Source organism: Bactrocera neohumeralis, chromosome 2 (genome assembly GCF_024586455.1).
Source record: "Bactrocera neohumeralis isolate Rockhampton chromosome 2, APGP_CSIRO_Bneo_wtdbg2-racon-allhic-juicebox.fasta_v2, whole genome shotgun sequence".
NCBI classification, from domain to species: Eukaryota; Metazoa; Arthropoda; class Insecta; order Diptera; family Tephritidae; genus Bactrocera; species Bactrocera neohumeralis.
The window spans coordinates 83,451,633-83,475,120 of NC_065919.1; the positions used below are offsets into that span (position 1 = coordinate 83,451,633).

General features: G+C 37.9%; 1 protein-coding gene across 2 annotated transcripts; it reads left to right on the top strand.

Annotated features, from left to right (window-relative positions):
* The first annotated feature begins 2,165 nt into the window (after positions 1-2,165).
* Positions 2,166-21,686, top strand: LOC126759884 (mitogen-activated protein kinase kinase kinase 4). 2 transcript variants are annotated; one of them, XM_050475076.1, is made up of 15 exons: positions 10,257-10,506; positions 11,506-11,700; positions 15,487-15,687; positions 15,772-16,279; positions 16,507-16,744; positions 16,821-17,103; positions 17,159-17,392; positions 17,458-17,598; positions 17,673-18,201; positions 18,271-19,713; positions 19,784-19,975; positions 20,446-20,734; positions 20,800-20,906; positions 20,974-21,153; positions 21,220-21,686. In XM_050475076.1, the coding sequence occupies exons 2-15, from the start codon at positions 11,687-11,689 to the stop codon at positions 21,301-21,303; spliced, it is 4,443 nt and encodes a 1,480-aa protein (XP_050331033.1). In that variant the 5' UTR covers positions 10,257-10,506; positions 11,506-11,686; the 3' UTR covers positions 21,304-21,686. The 2 variants fall into 2 exon arrangements, with proteins under 2 accessions (XP_050331027.1, XP_050331033.1); XM_050475070.1 differs by lacking the exons at positions 10,257-10,506; positions 11,506-11,700 and adding an exon at positions 2,166-2,573.
* Positions 21,687-23,488: the final 1,802 nt, after the last annotated feature.

Genomic DNA, 23,488 nt, shown 5'->3' on the forward strand with positions numbered 1-23,488 from the left:
TTTTGACAACCTATTATATGAGAGATCGGTGCTTAGTCTAAAAATAATATTATAAATATACGATAAAGAGGGCATATGAATAAAAAGGCTGGTTAAAAAGGGCTAATCCATTTGTAAGTCAGAAAGAAGACTCGTCAAAATTTTGATTTTGAAAAAAAAAAATCGAAATATTTCTCAAAAATTATTATTTCTTCAATAATTTTTCAACAAATAACCTTAAAATAGAGCTGACTAATCGGTCAATTCAGCCATTTCCGATTCTAAAAACAGCGTTTCGATAAAAAGTTTTGGCAGACGATTTCAGTAAGTTGAAAAATTCTTAAGAATACGCCATAACTCTGTAACTATTTGTCGGATCAACTTAAAAAATTTCAAGATAGCAGTACATATTTACTAATTTTTCCACTTTCCACTTTTCTGCTGTACACAAATGCGTACGAACAACAAAATATACGCACAAAGAACAGAATATCTTCCAATTTTGAAGACGTCGACTACGACCCTTTCTGCGTGTTTAATCTGATGGGATTGGTGTAACATCTTCGATGCGTCCAATTTTCATTGAAGAACATGCCAAAACGCGCAACGCTTACAGGATACCGGGGCCAGGAGTTTTGGTCTTGTTACCACCGGTAGCACGCAATTTGATGGAGAGAAGTGAAGCCAAGAGCTTTGCACTTTTCAGCGAAATCTTTAGTAGACAACATAGCAGCGTAGGGTGAAGCTTCATCACGATGAGCCTTTACTTTCATACCACCAGTGATGCGAGCAATGGTTTAATGGCCAGACAAATTGGTAACATGAACGAAGGTATCGTTAAAACTGCTACAGATGTGTGCAATGCCGAAAACGTATTCACGATACTTAGTCCTTCTTCCTTTTGAGCTTTAGTCTTTCCGGGTGCTATTTTTTTGGGAGTATCAACAATTGCTTGAAACGGATATTGAAAAAAAGTCGTACAAATATTTGCAGTGTACCAAAATTTCAATACTCTTTTGTGCGCCTTTGTGTATGTAGTGTGCCAACTACGCACTCACACATACTTGTACGTTTATGTGTGAAGTCCCAATGTGAAATTGGCTCCTCCCATTTGCAAGGACAGAAGAAAAGTACAAGAAGGGTAATCAAGGTAAGGGTATTTGGATAATCAGAACGAAAGTGCTGCTGAAGACTTTTATAGAATCTAAAACATACATACATACATATATGTTAGTGTATACTTAATTATTGTTCATAATTATTGCTTTTAATAAACGTGTATGATTGTTTATGTTGCTGTGTCACAACTTTTACTCCACATTATTCCAAGTTACAGAGAGTTCGGTATCAGTATCACTGTTCGCACTTTCTTTTATTGTAGTGTTTATTGTTGTTGTAATAAATTAAATTTGATATGTTTAAATAGCTCTTCAAAAAGTTATATTTATGAAAAAAAAATTTATTAATTATTATCATATGTACATATGCATGTATATGTATGTGTGTACATATGTATGTATGTACATATGTATGTATGTATGTATGACAAAATAAAAGCAAATAAAAATTAAAGCTAAAAAACTAAATTGAAAAAAAATATTTTAATTTTTATACTGGAGATCAGAAGAATATAAATGTCATATATAAATTTTTTTATAATTATACATATAATATAGAGTTTTAGCTGGTTAATTTTGAAATTTATAATATTAAAATATTTAATGGTGCATGTAAAAATTGATATAACTTTCAAAACGGAAGTTGCAAGTACATATGTATATACAATATATGTTTATAAACATTTTAGCATGTATACACTTATGTAAATACATATATATGGAAGCAATCCTTTATGTTTGTTGGGTTATTTCCACCGGAACAGATGTTCATTATAATGGGAAACAAATACAAACGCTAATAACAGAAATAAAACAAAGCACAGGGTGACAATAATAAGCAGTTAAATGGCGTAATAGTTGTTCTTGCTTCATATTTTGCAAAATTGGCATTGATGATGTATAAAATTTTTAATGAACTGAAATAATTAAGCTTAATTAAACTGTACTTTTTATTCAATAACATTAATAGAATGTCACAATGCTCACTTTTATACAATTGGACCACTCTGTGTTCACTTCCAACTTTTTAATCAATTCCACGCAGTCTATTTCAGTTGGTGAATAAAATTGAATTGAGTCGGTCGTATTTACGTGTTGTGCTGCTCTTATGAAATTTAATATGCTTGTTTTGAAAGTTAATGCATATTTCAGTGAAACTTAAGTGTGTAAAGTGAATTTAGTGAAGGTGAATTAAGTTAAAAGAGCATATATTAATATATACCTAAAGCATATATGTATGTCGTAAAAATTGTTTTAAATAGTGAGCAAAACAACTGTAAATATGTCGGAGCAAAAAATAAGAAGACTGCGATCCAAAATAAATTTGGCAAAATTAGATAATGGAGTTTTGCTGCGACAACTCCACATTGACGATAGCAATAACACCGTCAGCGATATTGTACGCAACGTAGACCAAAATGAAGAAGCTAAACTTGTCAACGTTGTTAAGCAGGAGGCTGACGACGACTTATCAAGGTAAGCAAACAAGTGACAAAACATAACGGAGAGAAGTGTAATTGTATTGAATCGGAATTGCGTATGGAAACTAAACGGAAAAGTGGTTAATTAGTAGGATCGAGGGAAATGCAAATAAGAGTGAGTTGGGAAAAGTGTTGCTGTTGGAGTAGCCGTTTTTTGGTTACAGCGGCATGTCGTCTGTAAAAGGCTTGCTTGAGCCGGTATTTATGGCATTGCCTCGCTATAAAGCCTTAATATGAATTTGAAATCAATAATTTTCAAGTTTGTTCACTCTAAAGTGTATATGTTATGTTTAAAAAATAATAATGTAATGAAAAAGCAGTCGTATAGCATCACATTCGTCCAAAAGCTAAAGCGAAAGTGCAGCGTCTTAGCTTTTTTGGCAAAACCGGAATGCCCGTAATACTTATTTCATTACCAGTACACATGCACATGCACATATGTATATGTAAATGCCCAAACGTACATACATATATGTATTTATATTTACAATGAAAGAAATCAAAGGTAAAGATAATTTGCAAAATGTAATGCGTACTTGCTGGCATGTAATCTGTTCAAAATCAATGTGGAAAGCAAAAATTCAAGGTACTTTTTGTGAGTTGAGTAATCGCAGTATCCGTAAATGTGCTTAACTACATACATATGTATGTATGCCTGTGTTTCGATAAAAATATAAAAAACTAATTTGCAGAGTATGCCATTTTTCAGAAAATTTCAAACATACACATGTGTGTATGTAAGTATGTGGCCCTTATTTGAATTTCTGCTAGCTTTGCAAATGCTTTTATCAGTTTCGTATGTTTTTTTTAAAGAAAGATATGATAAGGAGTCAACGGTATAAACACATACATTTGGTGTAGCGAGCATTGCGGTATGTCGTGTTTTTTCGCAGGAATTTTTCGAGGAAATACATATTGCCGAAATAATGAGTATGCACTACTGCTTTGTCGTAAATTAAAAACTAATTTAATTATTTGGAAGTTGTAACAACATGTTCATGACATATTTACAGTTCTAAATAAATAGAAATTTTTGTATCAAGAAAAATAGCGATTTTTGACCACATTTTTTGACGGTATCGATATTTTTTAATAGTAGAAAATTAAATTTGTGGCTATGGTTAATTCCAGACAAGAAAAGTCTATAAATAAGACTCTCTAAAAATTTCAGTTGAATCGGTCCAGTAAAATTTGAGAAATCGTGAGAACCGTTTTGAGAAACGCGTTTAGAGTTTCCGGAACAGTTTGGATGCCGAGTTAGCAAATATCGTCATGCATTGTGACAAAAAAGTACCTAGAAAATTTTAAATAAAACAAAGAATAGCTAATTATGCATAATTTTTTTTTTGTCGCACACTTTTCATAAGTACTTTTTGGGAAGGCCTTCAGCTTTCTTATCGAATTTTGTTTAATCTCTTCGATCTACTGAAAACGGGTTCCACGGAGCGTCAATTTCATTTTGGGGAACAAGAAAAAATGACACTGAGCCAAATTTGGTAAATACGGTGGTTTATCGATGGTATTCATTGCGCTTTTGGCTTTAAATTCGGTCACAATCGTGGTGCGATGCGAAAAAAACTCAGCTTTATCGGGACGAGTCGAGCAAGAACGCGTTCCATACCCCAAAATATCCACCAAAACCATTCGAGTGGAGAGATGTCAAGCTATCTTACCATCTTTCTCACACTTGTCTGACCGTTTTCAAGCACCATATCCTTTACTGTTTTAATATTTTCATCAGTTGAAGAGGTCGAAGGTCGTCCAGAGCAAGACATGTCTTCAACGAGCTCTCGACCGTCTTTGTGTTATGAAAAGCTCACCGCATAACTATTATTTTGTGAGCAATAAATAAAACTCTTATTTTGTAAGCGAGAAATAAAAATAAAAAATTAACGGTTTTTTTTGTGAGAAAAAAAATAAAAACCAAATTTTAAAAGTTTTTGACATATATTGATTTTTTTAGTTTTTTTAGTCAAAACTTATGTCATAACTGTTATTTTCTGTCCCTGACCTCCTCCTAGACCAGAATACCCCGTTAAGGGGCTATATCCGCTTTTGAATTTCTGTATATTTGAAAATATTCTCTGCGTTGAACCTCTCCCGACACCACGATGACGTTTTTATGTCTTGCTAGTAAATATAACCCTTTTAGGGAGTAGTTAAGCAAATACATACTTGCATAGTAAATTAGTTAAATAATCTTGAAATACAAAACTCAGTGTACTTTTTATTTTGGCTGTATGTGTACATTTGAATACTTAAGCACTTATACATGTATGTATATATGCATTTTTTGATCGCGCGGCGAGCCGCTAAAAGTGCTTCGAGTCAACAGTTTGCTTCCAATTTTTATTTTATCTCTTCTTTCGCTATACTCTCAAAAGTCCACGTGTGACAAAGTTTTCAATGAAATTAGTTATATGTTCGCAATTACCGCAAGATATCTGATTTGTATACCTACAATATAATGTATACCGCATATGTATGTATATGTGCAGAATTATGTATAATATTGTATTGAATATTGTATTCACATATGTACATACCTACATACATATTTATTTATCATAAGGCGCGTGCTGCGGACCGAATCACCAACTCTATATGTTTGTACTAAATTCCAAAGAAAGTGAATATTTTCTGCTGTAGCAATTTCAGAAGGAATCTATTAATATTTTCTTTTACACTTTAGTCATGTCTTTAATTTAAACTGACTCAGTGATGGTCAATATTTCCACGCAGCAATTCCGTTTTGTTAACCCCATTCGGCGTTGTTATTTTCCAGATTTTAACTACCATTTCTTTTCGATTCACCTTTGGTGTGCTGTCGTCGGCATTATCCGATTTGGTATGCGCTTTGATTAGCATTTATTTTGTTCGCCCTTTGCGTCCGTAACACTTTGTCTAAGTGCAAGTTTTGGCGCGACTACGTTCATACTGTATAAATATATACAAATGTATGGGCACAATTTTAAATATACATATATATATGTGTGTGTGTGTGGATGTGAACAATTCTTTTGTATTGCTACACACGCATAATTACTCAATGGATTTCTTTGATTTTCATTTTCTTTGAAGGAGTCAATAAATCACCTTTTTCTTGCGTCTTATTTCACCAAATAGCGGTAAAGGTTAAAACTAATTTTTTTTAAGATAAATGTGCTACGTTTTTTTAAATAAATTTTCTTCTGCTTCTTTATTGGCGTAGCCCCCGCTAACGCGGTTATAGCCGAGTTTGCAACAGCGCCAGTCGTTTCTTCTTTTCGTAATGTATCGCCAATTCCAGATACCAAGTGAAACGAGGTCCTTCTCCATCTGATCTCTCCAACGGAGTGGAGGTTTTGCTCTTCCTCTGCTTCCCCCGGCGGGTACTGCGTCGAATATTTTCAGACCTGGAGCGTTTTCATCCGGTCGACATGACCTAGCGGGAGTATGCGATATTCACCGTTGCCAATGTGCATAGTACCATAAATCTTCAGCAAAACTTCTCTCTTGAAAACTCATACCGTCGACTCATTAATGGTCGACTTCGTTCACGCCTCTGCACCTGATAGCATGACGGGAATAATGAGTGACTTATAGAGTTTGGTCTTTGTTCGGCAAGAGAGAGGATTTTAGTTCTCAATTGGCAAAAGTTATTCTGCGTTGAATTTCGAGGCTGACGTTGTTGTTGGTGTTAATGCTGGTTCTAAGATAGACGAAATTATCTACGACTTCGAAGTTATGACTGTCAACAGTAATGTGAGCCAGTCGCGAGTGCGATGACTGTTTGTTTGATGACAGGAGATTTTTCGTCTTGCCCTCGTTCACTACCAGACCCATTTGTTTCGCTTCCTTGTCTAGTCTGGAGATAGCAGAACTAAGAGCGCGGGTGTTAAGACCAATGATATTAATATCAATCATCGAATGTACATATCTACTCGATTAAGTTCTGCAGCTCGAATAATTTTCTCCAGCAGTAGATTGAAAACGTTGCACGATAGGGAGTCGCCTTGCCTGAAACCTCGTTTGATATCGAATGGCTCGGAGAGCCTGATCCTGATGGAGCTTTTGGTATTGCTCAACGTCAGTACACACATCCGTATTAGTTTTGTGGGGATACCAAATGCAGATCTCGCCACATAAAGGCAGCTCTTTTTCCTGCTGTCAAAAGCAGCTTCGAAATCGACGAAGAGGTGGTGTGTGTCGACACTTTTTACACTGGTCTTTTCCAAGATTTGGGACGTGATGATTATCTGATCAGTTTTTGATTTTTCAGGTCTAAAGCCACATTGATAAGGTCCATCAGTTTGCTGGATTCTTCACCCAATACGCTCGATAGAATCTTATATGCGATGTTGAGGAGACTTATGCCACAGACTTTTTGTGGATTGAATAGCTCGGCCGGCAATCCTACGGCCCCCGTCGCTTTGTTGTTCTTCAGAGGGGCAATTGCTATTCGAACTTCTTCATGGTCAATGATTTTGGAACGTCTGCGCTATCGTCATCGATTGGAGAATGGGATTCGCCTTTTTAATAAGTACTTAATTATAAAAACAAAGTATTCCCTGCCGCCAACAAACTGACTTTAAACTCTTTTTTTCGCTGCTATTTTACTATTCTCAACCGAGGTTTCACTGGGTGCACTGCTGCAGAATTAACATCAGTACTAATTCTATTGCCAGTATGTAAACGCTGATTAAATTATTTTGTCAACCAATAATGCTCGAACTCAATGAAAAGTTACTTGGCGCTCTAAACCTTTTCAACGCGATTTCAACTGAAGCTTGCCGATACTTAGATTTCATAATTTAGTTCTCTAATACCCTTCAAGACACCATACAAAAACTTGATTAACTGACTTCACTTAGTCGGTCTTGTAAGATTGTACCGTTACCTTGAATAATAATTCGTGCCAAGTTTCGTGAAGTTATTTTGTCAGATAAAAAAGTTTTTTATGTGCATACATAAGTACTTGTTTTTGAATTGATCAGTTTGTAAGTAAGATTTACTACAACCAGGTTATAATGGTGCGATAAGTGCGTGGTTTCTTGGAGAGAAAAGAACGTGTCTAAAATACTCGTAATAAAAATTTAAAAAAATCGATATCTCAAAAACCGAGGGACTAATTCGTGCATATACAAACAGACCGACAAACCGATAGACACGGGTAAATCGACTCAACTCGGCGCACTGATTAGTTATAAACATAAAATTTACATGGTCGCCGATATTTCCTTCTGGTTATTATGAAATCCGTTTCAAACTTACTATACCCGTTCAGGGCATAAAAACATTAAAGCACGCTTTTAGAAAACACAATAAAGTGTAAATATACTCATCAACTCTGCAAACAGTTGTTCGCTGAAACATTGGTGTTTTCCCCGGTTATTGTTGTGCAACTTAAGTGGCTCTCGAAATTCCATTTTCAAAGCATACTATATGTAAACTATTGAGTGTGGTTAAGTTTCCTACTGTCAATAAAAACATTTATGCTTATACATGCATATATATACATATGAATATGTATTTATGTATGTATGTGTGTGCAAATGCGGTGAATTGTATGAAATTTTAAATTTCCATAAATTACTCTCAAGCATTTCACACTAGTGAACTTCACTATACAATATGCAGAGAACGCGTGCTACTTAAGTAAGCAAATAGAGCTATCTTGATAGCGTTATTTTCTATTTGATAATAACTAACCCATTAATTTATAGGTTTTTAATGTACCTTATAAATTTCTCTTTACATAGCTGAGAGTGAGAGAACGCGTCTCTCTTAAATTTGGTTCCATTTTCTAATTGTTATAAGAGCTTAGGTGCAATAGGGCAGCAATAACACAGCCATTGATACCCTACCGCCAGCAATTTTCAAGTTGGAAATATAGTTGCCAATTTTTAAGCTTCAAAAAGCCGCCATGTAAAAAATGTTATAAACTGGTTTTATCAAATGAAATATGTATTTTAATGTTTTTTCGAGTTTGACTCGATCTTTGACAGCAATAAAGAAATGTCTTCACTGCTTTGGTGATACTGGCTTTCTCTGATGTGATTCGTACAATATTATTCGATCAAAAAAAATATTGAAAAGTTGAATCTTATCGAAAATTTTGAAAGTATTTGGCCTGCCAGATCAAAAATTGGTGGTGTTTGTATTATGAACTATATACAGAACTTACAGAAAAATTTTGATAGTGATTGTCCAAATAGAATTTAGACTTTATAATGGGCTGTCAAAAAAGTCTTGCGGTATTTTTGTTGAATTTTTTTTTTATTGAAATTGAAATGAATTTTTGATGACTCATGCCCAGCTCTTGACCGATGCTACGGCTGCTACTATGCCGGTCTCCTTCGACCAATTTAGCGATTTTATCGCAATTTTCGACGACAGGCCTTCTGGAGCGTGGCGAATCTTCGACCACCTCTACACCAGAACGAAAACGTTGAAACAATCGTTGTGTGGTGGAAATGGAAACTGTATCGGGTCCATAAACTGCACAAATTTTATTGGCGGCTTGAGATGCATTTTTGCCTTTATCGTAGTAGTACTGTAAAAATGCCGTACCAATGGACCGTCACAAAACGTGAAAATATCTGCTCACCGAAATGTACTCTTAATAAATGAATTCATTGATGCGATGTGTGGGAAGTGTCGCCGTCTTGTTGACGGTTACATTTTCACCGAAATCATTTTTCGAGAAATATGAAGATGATTCCATCAGCCTACAAACCACACCAAACAACTATTTTTTCTGGATGAAATGACAGCTAATGAATCCCCTCCGGTTCCTCTTCGCTGCAACTGCGACAATTTTGCTTGTTTAAAAACCCACTGATCTAGAAATCGCTGAACGAAATTTGGTTCGAAAACGTCGGATCTTCTTGGAACAATTCAAGAGCCCGTAGAGCGAAGCGGAGCGAAAGGTCGAGCGACTTCAGTTATTGCACAAGTTGTATTTGTACGCTCTCAATTTAAGATCTCGACGTAAAATGCGCCAACTCGTTCCATGCAACAGTCCGAGTTGCTGCGAACGACACCGAATCGACTCTCCATGGTCTTCGTGTACATTCCCAGCTACGGTTACTATATTTTCTTCACTGTGTGCTGAGCGTGGTTTATTCAAATTCGAATATTATCCAAGAATGAATGTTGGGTCTCAAGATGGGTGATGAGGTTTGCGAATAGTTCGCTCAGTAGGCCGATTATGTTGACCATAAGTTGAGCGAAGTGTGCGAAACACATTCCTTACGGAACGTGAATTTTCGTAATAAAATTGAAGGATTTGTAAACTTACTTTGTCTTTCCATGATGAAATGCCAAAAAATACTGAATAAAAATAACATGCCAGCTTGACACGACTCAAGCGTGATCTGTGAAAAAAAGGAATTAAAAAAAGTATCTCTGCTTGGATCACCTGTTATTATTGATAAACAGATAACCTACCTGCACAATGCACCCGCTGGAACTACAAATACAAGACCATTACCAACTAATGCAAATACTACAGCTAACTTATGTATTGTTTGTTGATTAAAGAGTACGTAAGAGATGCCGCCGAAGAGTAGGTGCGTGCTCTTGGCGAAAGATAGGAAAAGCTCTCTCAATTAGTATCGGCCTTGTGCGCCTCATAACATTGAGTTTGCACAGGGAATACCCTCAGTTGACGGTGTTTATTCGGAAAATGCAGTTCAGTTACCAGCAGACCGGCTGACCGCTTCACACTTTACTTAATAAAATTTGTATTTATTTACAAAATTTTTTTTGTGTTTGCGCCATATAATTTATAATATATGGTGCTATTGTGTTATGTAGTGGCATGACGAGCACTACACTCTACAGCTCGCGCTACCGCCCGCCGTACGTATTTTGGACTTTGCAGATCACAGTCGCTGTGCTTATCGCCTGAGCGTTTGTGTGTGTGCGTCTCGGTGCCGACACTGGTATGTGTGGAGTTGAATTTTGTGACGTTACGTGCGATGAGCAACGTTGATTTACGCCGTAACAGCGTAACGCGGCTGCGACTGTCAAAGCAATACGGTTCAGTGACAATTGACGCTTAGAAATTTACATTTATTTACGCATATAAGTTTTCGGTTGTATGACAATTTTCCGGTACTCTCTTGTGTAGCGTTCATAGGGCTGCTCAACGTCTAAAAAATGCAAAATTGAAAATAAAAGTCGCTGTATTTACCTATATATAAAGTGTGTGTCGTCGGTGCTCATTGGCAGCGTTGCATGCCAAGCGCTACGCTTGAGTGTGCGGTGTATTAAGTGCGACCCCTCACAGCGGTCGTGTGCTCGCTCGTGTGAATCGTGTGATATTTAGCAAAAATAATAAAAAAATATATAATTAAAAATAAATAAATTTGCACGATCTGCTGCTGGCTGGAGGACTGATACTGCTACCACAGCACATATTGCCCTAAGAACTATGCATTGCACTAACGTAGCGCTACTTAATGCTCGACCTTTTGCGTGAAATTAATTATAAATATTATTAATATTTGATAAGAATTTCGCGAGCACCAGATGTATGGGCATTGCTGTTCGCTTTTCGCCTACACCGGCAACTTTGGTGTTCACGCGATGCCATTAACAGTGGTGCGGAGGTGTCAAAGCTGTGAGGTAGCAGCGGTAACTGTTGTAAATACCATGTGATTGTGCAGTGAACGAAAAAACACAAGGGAACGCATACATATCTTTCACCCTTTCGCTTGGAAAGAATTGAATTACATGTCTGTGTGTTTAAATTCCGTGCACCACGTACTTACATACACATATGTATGTATGTGCTTATAAAAGTTGAATAGGCATTCGTACTTTGCGTACCCAGATGCATTTAAGCATATGAAATACAATGTAATGCATATATAAATACATATGTACATAGTATATAGTACTTATTCAATGTTGTGTTCGGTCGGAACTTTTCGTTCCAGTGTTGTTAGTGTTTAACTAAACCGTATAAAGTGGGCAGTAAATCCACATTTGATTTTGATTTCAATCAAAGAGAAAATTGCGAAATTAAAATACAACAACAACAACAAGAAATAGCGCGTTGTGAACGTTCTGCTTATATTCTGCTGTTTATAGACGAATACAAGATACATTGACAACAAAATGAGACGTAAAAAGTAAGTTTTGTATTCTTATATATCGTCAACTAAAATGCAAAACAACGTATCATCAAAAAAAAAAAATTAAAAATCGTTGTCAGATATAATAACCAATATATAACGATTTTATAACCAAAACTCAAATTTTGTTTCAATGTGAGTGGGTTTCTATTATATCGTTTTTTCTTTCGCCTATAAACTTATGAAAAGTGATGTTATGTTATTTTGCATTTTAGGTGATGCTACATTACATGTCCGTGCATAAGTATTCGTAGCACCACATTTAATTAGGGAAAGAGTTGCTTTATGTTCGGTTGAAAGGGCATACATGTAAAATTGCGAGAAAATTGCTTTATCACTTTGTTGTATTTTTAAAAACTTAATAGTGTTGCTGTTTTGCTATGTGATTTTATTTTAAAAACTACTTATGTGCCAGAAAAAGTACATTTTATCCAGATAAGTGTTAAATAAGTTAACATAAATTCGGGGGTTTACATTACTTACAAATGTGAAGTATTTAAAAATAGGTTTATTGCAAGTATGTGCTAAGTTTAGATTATGTAAAGTCTAAAACACATAACGGTTATTACGTGAAGTTGATTTCAATGCCGCGATTGAACGTTTTTGTTCATTTGATATCTTTTTTGACTAGAGACTATTTAAGTTTTTACTAGTTTTTTTCAACTGATCTGTTTTTATTGATTTGAGACTCTTTAAATTCACCATTAGCGTACATTTTGAATAGCATTTTGAAATTGTTGGGACTAGTTGTACTTTGGCTTCTTAGTGCGGTATTGGTTATCTTCTAAATATGATGGATTTGTGAAAACCAAACGTTTGATATCTTAAAATCAATATTACAAGGTTTTCGATTGGATACAGTTAGAGATAAGTGAGATGAGTTCAAGAACATTTTAGAATGGCTTCTCCCGATTTCGGGGTTAAAATGGGTATGCGCGGATAGTGGAGGTCCTCCAGATTAAGAACATATATTTTTAGATATTTGCATTTAAAGTTCCAAAATTCCAATATTTGAAAGCCTCTAACCGTACACACCCATTATAACCCTTAAATGGGGGGATGCTGGTCTAATTCCCAGCCATGAGTTTTTTTAAATTCCTCGCTTTTTGTGCATTAAAAAAAAGTGCAATGTTTACATTTTTGACCATTTAGCAGTTCTATATACAATCTAACGGTAGAATTTTTTATTCTAAACATACCGTATGGTTTTTATTACCCTTTATCAACAACGTATAAAAATATGTGTATATGTATGACATTCTATGTATAACAGCAAGAAAGCACATTAGCTCCGGTTGCCTTGAAGCTTTGAAGCGTATTACAAATAAAAAAGTTTCCATACAAGCACTTGAGATTATATCGTTGCCTTGGACCGTAATTCATGTCACACTTCACGAAGATATCTTGTAATATAAAAAAGCTTTCGGTATAAGAACGTGAATTTTACCGATCAGTTTGTATGGCAGCTATATGCTATAGTACTTCGATCTGAACCATATGTTCGGAGATTATGCAGTTGGCTCGGACACTAAATAGTGTTCGATTTCGTGAAGACATCTTGTCAAATAAAAAAGTTTCCCTTTCATGGACCTAATTTTGATCGATCAGTTTGTTTGACAGTTATATGCTATAGTACTCCGATCTGAACTATTTGTTTGGAGATTGTACCGTTGCCTTAGACGAAAGTCAATGCTGAATTTCGTGAAGATATCTCTTCAAATAAACAATTTCTTCATACAAGAACTTGGTTTTGAGCGGTGATTCCGACAAATTAGCTTCTTGAGGAGAAAATATTATTATATGTAGGTTCTCCGACGTTTCCTTTTGAATGTCGCAAATTTTGTGGCAAACTATATATAACCTGTTCAGTGCATAAACATGTTCTATAATTCATGCAATTCTAATTATTTTCGGCGTAGTTTGGGGTTTCACTGCGGGATGGCTTTATAATATAGATACTCTGTCCATTTTCGCACTTTCGTGTGTTAATTAATAGATTTCTTTTAATTAGTCAATTCTCAGAAAATTAATTTCCTTCAAGGATAATGAATTTTGATGAAAAAGTGAGTTCTGCTCTTTTTTAGTCAATGAGCGTTAATTACTTAATTGATAAATATTGGCCATTTCACCCCATCAAGGTATAACTTGTCCATATTCATTATCTTCTCAAGATCAAATTGGTTCAATTTATTCACTCAGTCTAATTAAATTAATCAAGACATTATTATCGAGCCTGTACATATGTACGAATGCATTTTGTTTGCACATTTTATTGGGTTGGTAATCCTTGGCGCAAACTTGAAAAGGGTGATAATGATTATTTAACTTGTTCTCCTAAGAAAAATTATAATATTTGTAAATAAAAAAATATTACATTTAACCACAATGACTTACTTACCCACTTTCTGATAAGCAATGAAAATTCTCAATAAAAAGCGTTGAGGAGTAAGCAGCAATAACGGGTAACTATAATAAAAAGATGATTCAGATACCATACAATATAAAATGAGGTGTTTTTGGGGAGATTTAACTTTCATTGGAAATAAAACCAAGTAAAAAGAAAAAGTCAACATTTCGCTTTTTTTAGTTAGCCAATTTTATGTTTGTTATGTGCGCTTGTCCATGTGACACTCTTATGACGTGAAGGTTTTATGATTGCTTTGGTGATGTAATATTTCATAGATTGTGGTTTATGCTTATTTTTGGAGGCTACTTCTTTAAATAACTTGCTGATGAAACATTATGCTAGACCAATGAAATGTATATAAGTAAATACATATACATACATATGCACATATATACCTACATGATGTAACACGCATAATATTTGCATTTAGTTAATATATATAGTACATATGTATATACCCCTTGAAATCCTCTTGTGTGCCATAATTTCTCGTTTGTCAATCAAAACTGTCAATTAGTCTTTTATAAGCAATATTGTTGTATAATTATAGGCGTGACGACCAGGTAAATATAGAGATTTGCACAAATGCACATAAGTATGCAGCTAAACGGTGATACGCTTAGATTATAAGCGCTTATCAGTAATAATTTGAGACCGGAACACTGCTATGCGATAAGATAAACGCTGAAGAGTCAAGCAATTACACGAATTATAGGAGCTTCTGTGCGCTCCATATGCAAATTGGTAGTGATTTATTTTTATAAATAACGCGCACGACTTGTGAAATTTATGTTTGAATGCATAGGCATAGAAGCGAATATCTATCGAGTTTCGAATATCGACAATTTTTTCCGTAATGAGCGGTATCGGATTTAATGGTGGTTCAGCTTTAGTGACGACCCAAAGCGGTAGCGACGTGTTCAACCCTTCAGATTTTGACCTTCTGCAGGCGAACAGACTTTGTGAGAAACATTGTCTGCTCAGAAATATTGTGGGAGAAGGGTATTTAGGGCCAGAAGCTGTCAGGTTGGTGGTATTGCTTGCACTCTCGGAGAAAGGGTGTTTTTTATGGATTATTAGAGGGCACAATAGACCTAAGGTCGCGGTTCAATGCTCGTCTATTCATCTTAAGGGTTTTTTTTTATATATAATTTCTAGGTAAAGCTGAGATTTAAAAAAGTAGCATATATCCAAATTCTTGGTTTATCTTTCTGTGTTTAATTCTTCTGTTTAGTTAAGAATCGAAAGTTTTTTTTTGGAAATGTGAGCTTCTTTGTCTATTTTGAGTTTTCGTCACGAAAACAATGCATTTCTTGCACTATCGAGTTCTTAATTTTATTTTGAAATTTAATATTTATGTCTTTCCATTTTTGCAGAGTTGAATTCCGCATTAAACCATCGGCAAACCGAGGAGTTAACAACTATCATCCACTCGATGAGGAGTTACTTTCACCGCCCGTCGACGATCTAGCGTCACGTTTCGAAGAGTACGGTACAACACCGCCGCGTACAAGAATGAAGATTAAAAGCCGTGATTGGGAGCGCAAAAAAGCGCATGCCGTCGCCTCTGTTGGATCGTACGTAGGCTCCGTGAAAAATACACTTTTTTTATACTCGCATTTATGCATAGTTTCCACGTGTTAAGTTCTGTATATTTATAGATCAATTGATTCGACGCCGAGCACGCCCAAAAAGGGCATGACCCGTATGGCGCGTTCCCGTGTATTGCGGCGCAACACTATGGATTGTGCATTGCTAAATGAAATGTTTGTTAATGATGAGAGCAAACGTACCAGCAAGCGTGCGCAGGATTTGTTACGTGATGCCGAACGGGAACTTAAAAATTCTATGATTTCCGCATCATCCACCAGCTACTCCTCACGTGGTTCGAGCTTACTCGACAGCACGCACCAACTGGAATCGTTGGATAAGTGTACGCCCTTGAATACGGAAGTGAGCGTGCGTGGCTCTTCGAAGGTGGTGGAATCCTGCAATAGATACATGTGTGTCTCCTCACGGCCAATAGGTTTTCGTGCGTCGGCTCCAGCATCCGCATTTGTCCAACAGCTGCGTTGTGAACGTACACCTGGCTTGAATATACGTAAAGAATTTCATGAGACTTTTGCCAATCTCATTAAGTTGGGCAGTGTCGACCGTCAAGATGCCAAGGTAAAGAATTTTTGAGTTTGTAAGTATGTATACATATGTATACCTGTATTGTCCAAGGCAATATAGCCATAGAAACTGACGACCAAAATCAAAATAAATATCTTATTGTACCCTTTTATGCTATAAGACATGGCCCTGAGGTTCATTCCTTTCTATGTCAAGTTTTTTTTGTGTTTTGTCATCAATTGGTTTGTCTATAATGTTTAACTTTCCTCTATTCGGTTTAGCTTTCCCACGAAGATCAGACCTGGCAAGCTGAACTGAAAGATCTCATTTGGCTGGAGTTGCAAGCGTGGCAGGCGGATCGCACCATGGAGCAGCAGGACAAATATCTATTCAACGCCCGACAGGCAGTGCCGGAATTGCTTTCACAAATCATAAACTACAAATTTCAGCCGCGCTTTCAACGCGCCACGAGTGAAGTGAGCGTGGACAGCGGCTTCAGCACGGATAGCAATGCAAGTTGTAAGACAATATTTTATATGTTCTTTGATGATTGATTATAGTGTATTAAACCACACATTTGTTGCCTGATTTACAGCACCTACAGCGCACCAAACTGGTAAACTATGCACTGGTTGCATGTCTTTGTATTGTAAGGATTGTATGGATCAGCGGGATAACGCGATGAAGGAAGTGGAGGATCTCTTGTCACGCTTAGAAGCCGCTGAAGCGCTTTATCCTTCCTCACAAGTCATGGGTGCTTTTCATCCCATTTACAAAAATGAAAACTTTGTGGGCCGAATAAAAGCCATGTGCTTGTGGTATAATGTAACGCGTCAGAATCGTTTGAAACTGTGCATCTTTGGCAAAATATTGGCAAGGTATTGTAGGCATACATTATTAAAGTCGTTAAACTGCATGTTGCATTTATTGCAGATTACATGGTGAGAAATTCTCTTGGCCGGTGGAAACATGGTATGGCAGCGATAGCGGTGCTTCTTCTGGTGTGGAGAACGATGATTCAGGTGTGAATTCGGTTGATTCCAACAAGACTAGTTCTAGTCAAGCAACGCCGCAACGTAAGCTCTCGTCTATTTTTTCGGCGCCTAAGGTGCAGTTCATGCTGAACGATGTGACGCAAGTGCCTGGCGAAACTTCCAGTAGCAACGAGTAGGTCTCGCATATGTGTGCGGTAGGCCACATGTTTCTAAAGTTGTACATTTTGTCGCTTTCAGATCTACCTCAACCGAAGTTAGCCATATGTCATCGGAGATATCTGGTCCGCTTTTGCGTAAAACTTCAATGCAAGACATCAATATATTTAGCGTTGAACCTCTAACCAGTTGCAATGATGCTAATTCCTCGGCGTTATATAGGTGTGAATACATATAAATTTCAAGGTTATGCTAAAATAATATAACTGTAAATTTTGTTTTTTATTTGGTTTTAGAAAGTTTATTGAAAACATCTTAAAGTCTCGTGGTCTAGCCAAGGCATTGTCGTTTTTAAATAAATTGCACAATGTCGTGCTGTTCAAAGCGCATATTTCGCTGGAGAAGCCCGGCACGGAAGACTATGACTTCGAGACTGAGCGCATCGACGAAGATGTGCCGCGTTTGGAACCGGAAATAAGTCGTGAGCAAGTCGATGAATTGCGACGCTTTGGCTATTGGAGTGACGAGGCGAAATCCATTAACTTGCCTTCATACATTCCCTCCTTTGTATTTCTAAGCGGCATACCGTTACAATTTATGCACGAGTTTCTGAGAATGCGGCTCGAGACACGCCCACCGAAACCAAATCCGCTTAGCTTAGAGCAACTTATGAAGGAATTACGCGAGGGATTGACACTGGCATTGACACATCGGGAACGCTACCAGCGGCACATAACGACAGCTTTGGTTGAGAACGAAGAAGAATTGGAACGGTATATGGGAATACTAAATCATTTCGACAAAACTGTGCGAAAAGTGTTTGAGGTAAGGTGCTATTGCAGTCTTTCTAATTTCTATTTGTTGAGCATTTGGTTTAAATTTGTGAATTTTCAGCTGTACTTAGATTATATCGACCAGTTGGTGCTGTCTGGCGCCGAGTGTAACACGAAGTCTGCTTTGGAAAAGGAATGGATGTTTACCAAACTGATCAGCCCCATGATAAATGGCATGCACACAATTGCAGCTAAAAAGTTTTGCACCATAACACGCAACCTACTGCGTAGCATATCCGAACGTTTGGTGAGTCGTGCGGCGGAGCTAGACATACAAATCGACGACACGGCACAGCATGGCGAAATCGATTTGAAGTGGCAGCTTTTAACAATCTGTCGCGAGATGCAATCTCTCTTCACTGTGGAACGTGAGTCTTCGGTGAAGGTGCTGTTCTTTGCTAAAATGTTTTGTCGCGATGTCGAGACCACCGACTTTCATCGTGAACACTACGAGGCTGATGTGATTAATCAACAGCAGGACTTTGTTTGTGCCGAAATAAAAAAATCCTTCAAACTATTGCAAAAGGACGTGCTAGATGTGCGCAATAAATTGTCGAAAATAATCGAGCGTGTAATGGAGCGTTGCGGACCCGAGCGCATGTCCGAATTAGATGATCAGGACAGGCAAGCGGTACTTTCGCGCACGCGTGAGATTTTACATCAGGGCTATAAATTCGGTTTTGAGTACAATAAAGATGTGATTCGGTTGTTCGAACAGCGTATAATGGCAAACAAAGATGAATCGTGTGAGGTCGATTTGGCGCTGGGTATTATCGATTTTGCCAAAATGTGGATGCATTTCGTGATGGAACGTTGCGAACGTGGACGTGGTATGCGTCCACGTTGGGCGTCACAGGGTTTAGAGTTTCTTATACTTGCCTGTGATCCGCAAATAACCCGTCATCTAGACGAGCGACAGTTTGAGGATCTAAAGAAGCAGATGGATCGTTGTATATCACACGTGATTGGTATTACGTCGGAACCGGAAAAGATCGCGCGTAAAAAGGCATCGCCACGCACGCGGAAAACATCTTCACCGGCCACAAGTCGGTCGCGGACACCGACACGAACGCCAATATCCGTAGGCGGCGGCACAAATCCAAATTCGCCGATGAGTTCGCCGCAGTACAATAAATTCTTACATCCCCAATTCAGCTTAAAGGAGGAAGTGTTGCGCAATGCCGCGGACGGTACACCAGAATACAGCGTCAACGAGACTCCCGACGTGCCGGATGCTATTGGTGGCGGAACGGAAAAACTTGGTGAATTACGCTTAATTGTGCCACAATCTTCACCTTTAACCAAATCGTCTCATGAGGGCAGCAGCTCATCGCTGGCTCCACGCCAGATGCGCGTGCGAGACGCTGTGAACCGTTTGGACATGGAAATTGAAGATAATCTGCGTGAACGCAATCTAATTGGTCATGTCAAGGCTTTGAACACTTGCGACAAGGTTCAGATACGTGCACGTAGCGTTAACTTCCATTGGCATCGTGGCATTAAAGTGAGTCACCGTTAAAATTGAAGATTTTTTGAGTATATTATTGAATAAAATGTGTAAATTCTTGTTGTAGATTGGCCAAGGCCGTTTTGGAAAAGTTTACACAGCTGTTAACAATAATACCGGTGAACTTATGGCTATGAAGGAGATTGCCATACAACCCGGCGAGACTCGTGCACTCAAAAATGTCGCTGAGGAGTTAAAAATCCTGGAGGGTATCAAACATAAGAATTTGGTGCGCTACTATGGCATCGAGGTGCATAGGGTATGTAGCCAACATATACAGCAGACCTATTTTATATTTCCGACTTTGCGTATCCGAGGCTGTTTTGTCGTTTTAATGGGCGGTGTTTTCGTTACGTGGCGGGTCCCAAACACTGCGCACAACCCTGGGGAGGAATGTTTCGCCTCCTGACTTTAGCTCGCCTTCAAACGGGTTTTTTTTTGGAAACCCAGAGCCTACTTGCTCTAAGATCGGAAGTCGTGATCTGCTTGAGCCACATGTAAAAGAATCATAACTGGTCACTCCCAAGTGAATGGCACTGAGAGAACTTTTCTCACTTACCTGAACTTCTACATTTGGCTCCATCCTCCTCGGCTATAACCGCGTAAGCGGTGTCTACGCCAATAAAGAAGAAGAAGACTTTTCATATATTTACAATAACTTATTGCTAATTATATACTCACAAATACTAAGATTTAACTATTTATTTATATATTTTTTTCATTCAATAGGAAGAACTTTTAATTTTTATGGAACTCTGTTCCGAAGGAACCTTAGAAGCATTAGTGGAGCTATCAGGTGGTTTGCCCGAAGGGCTGGTGCGTCGCTTTACGGTGCAACTGCTTTCGGGTGTGGCCGAGCTACATAGACACGGTATCGTGCATCGTGATATAAAGACTGCGAATATATTTTTGGTGGACGGCAGTAACAGCCTAAAACTGGGCGATTTTGGCTCGGCAGTTAAAATACAGGCACATACGACTGTACCCGGCGAACTCCAAGGCTATGTGGGCACACAAGGTAAGCGATATTACGCTGAAGTTAACATGTACACGAGTACTTCATATGGTATTTATTTCCAATAGCTTATATGGCTCCAGAGATATTCACAAAAACGAATAGTGACGGACACGGTCGTGCAGCGGACATATGGTCGGTAGGCTGTGTGGTGGTTGAAATGGCATCGGGCCAAGTAAGCTATTTTATGAAATTGCAAAATGTGATATAATAATAATAACTGGTTTCACTTATGACAACAGCGTCCTTGGGCACAATTTGACTCGAATTTCCAAATTATGTTCAAAGTAGGTATGGGTGAAAAACCGGAAGCGCCTGAGAGTCTCTCACAAGAGGGACATGATTTTGTAGACAAATGTTTGCAACATGATCCCAAAGATCGTATGACCGCTATGGAATTGCTGGAACAAAACTTTTGCAAGGTATACAACATTCAAAACTTTTTTAATGAGAAAATTTTAATTTATGTCTTCTATACGATATTGCAGTATGGTCATGGTGATGAATTGAATAACGACCAAACGCAAGAGGCGCTAGGACGTTCATTCCGGCGCAACGTTAAATTGAGGTAGCGCATCTTGTGGTTGTCATTGCAAAATAATATGTTGAGAAAGGAGTGCATATTGAATTGTATAACACAGTAGACATGATTCTGTTTTAACATTGTTTGTTATGTATAGCATAAAATACGGGATGAGTGTATACTAATCAGTAAATCTATGAACAGAATATACAGATACAAATACATAGTATATATGTGTTATATATATATGTCTTTATATATATTTATTTTAGATTTTAGCTAATAGAATTTGAACAATGTCCTGAAAAGCGCTTAGAGTCATAGGCATTAAATTAAATGATAGTAAATGTGTATATTTCGATATATGTATGTATATGTGACAAAGTCCACATGTTTATTTTATTCAAATATACTTGTAAATGCTAAGCCTAAGACTATAATTGTATATTCTTTAATAGTTGTGATTGATGATGATTGATGACAACTTATCTGAACCTTACGACCCTAACGGGGACTAGGTAACCGTTACAACAACAAAGGTTCAGATAAGTTGTCATCGAGGTCATCAAAAGGTAGGCCTTGGAAACGTGCTTTTTCGACGGGGTCCGACCATAGGGAGAGGGGTGTCAGATGTGTAGGATTAGTTGGGCATGCAAAGAGGTAATTAGAGTCATGCGGGGACTCGTTGCATGCTGGACATATATTTGATATGTCGGGATCGATTCTGGATAAGTAGGAGTTTAACTTGCTACAGCATCCAGAACGAAGCTGCGCAGGGGTCACTATTAATTCTCACAGTAACTGCAGCTCGTCGTCAGCAATGGGCTGTGTTCTGACACTAAGTACGCCATTCACCGATAGGGAGTTGGTGAAGGTGTTTATGGCTCTATGTGAGTTTTTATTCTAGTGGGGTGAAGCATCGAAAGCCGGAGTGCGGAACTTTAATCCGCTAAACCTAATTCTACTCTTTCCCGCGGAACCACCGATTAAGTATTACTTCGTGGGGCGGCGGTCAGTGCATGTCTGTAGTTAGTTGCGTCCGAAGTCTGGTCGGCATATTGCTTTATGTCGTTAACGTAGTTGAGAAAGAAGCTCTTGATGTTTCTAGGAGGCGGTTCTATGAAAATACTACAGCAGAAGCTGCTTTGAGAGGTGTTCGTTATTATCCTTAATTAGGAGCATACAGGTCTCACAATGTAGATGTTTGATAGGAAACATTAAGAGACATCCCGTTATAGTCCAGAGTGCGGTGTTGTGGTATATCTGCAGCTTCCACGCCTACGTTTTACTGCAACCAGACGATCATATTGGTGCGGCGTAGTTAAGGACCGGTCGGCCGATTGCCTTGTATGATGCCAACAACGATTCTTTGTCTTTTCCCCATGTGCTGCCAGCTAGCCATTTAAGGATTTTGTAGTGGCTCTGTACTTGGGCAATAATCGCGGTCGTATGAGGAGCACAGTCTGTCAAGTGAATCTTAGGGTTATTGACAGTCGGAATTTTAACGCCACCGACTACAATATTAAGGTCAAGTCTGCATTCCTTCGTCCAGTTTGTGAATATGGTCGCAGTGGATTAAGTGGGTAGAGGTTAGGTTCTGTGCACGATCGGTAAGTTTTAAGTTTTAGATTAAGTTTGTCAGCAAGCCTTGGTCCGCCTTGCTTGTTAGTGTCTAATAGAGCAATATAAAATATAGAAATGGTGTCATCCTCTTCCTCTGATTCCCCCGGCGGTTACTGTGTCGAATACTTTCAGAGCTGGAGTGTTGTCATCCATTCGGACAACGTGGCCTAGCCAGCGTATCCGCTGCTTTTTCGCTGAACTATGTCAATGTCGTCGTATACCTCGTACAGCTCATTCCTTCCATCTAATGCGATACTCACCTTTGCCAATGCGCAAAGAACCATAAATCTTCCGCAGATCCTTTCCATCGAAAACTCGTAACGCTGTCTTTGTTCGTCGAGAGAGGACTTTACTTCTCAATTGTCTACTCAGTCCGAAATAGCACCTGTTGGCAAGACTTCATCTGCGTTGGATTTCGAGTCTGACATTGTTGTTGGTCTTAATGTTGGTTCCTAGCTATACGTAATTATTTACGGCTTCGAAGTTATGACTGTCAACAGTGACGTGAGAGCCAAGTCCCGAGTGCGACGACTGTTTTTTTGACGACAGGACATATTTCGTCTTGCCCTCGTTGACTACCAGACCAATCAGAGCTGACGACGCGGTTGTTG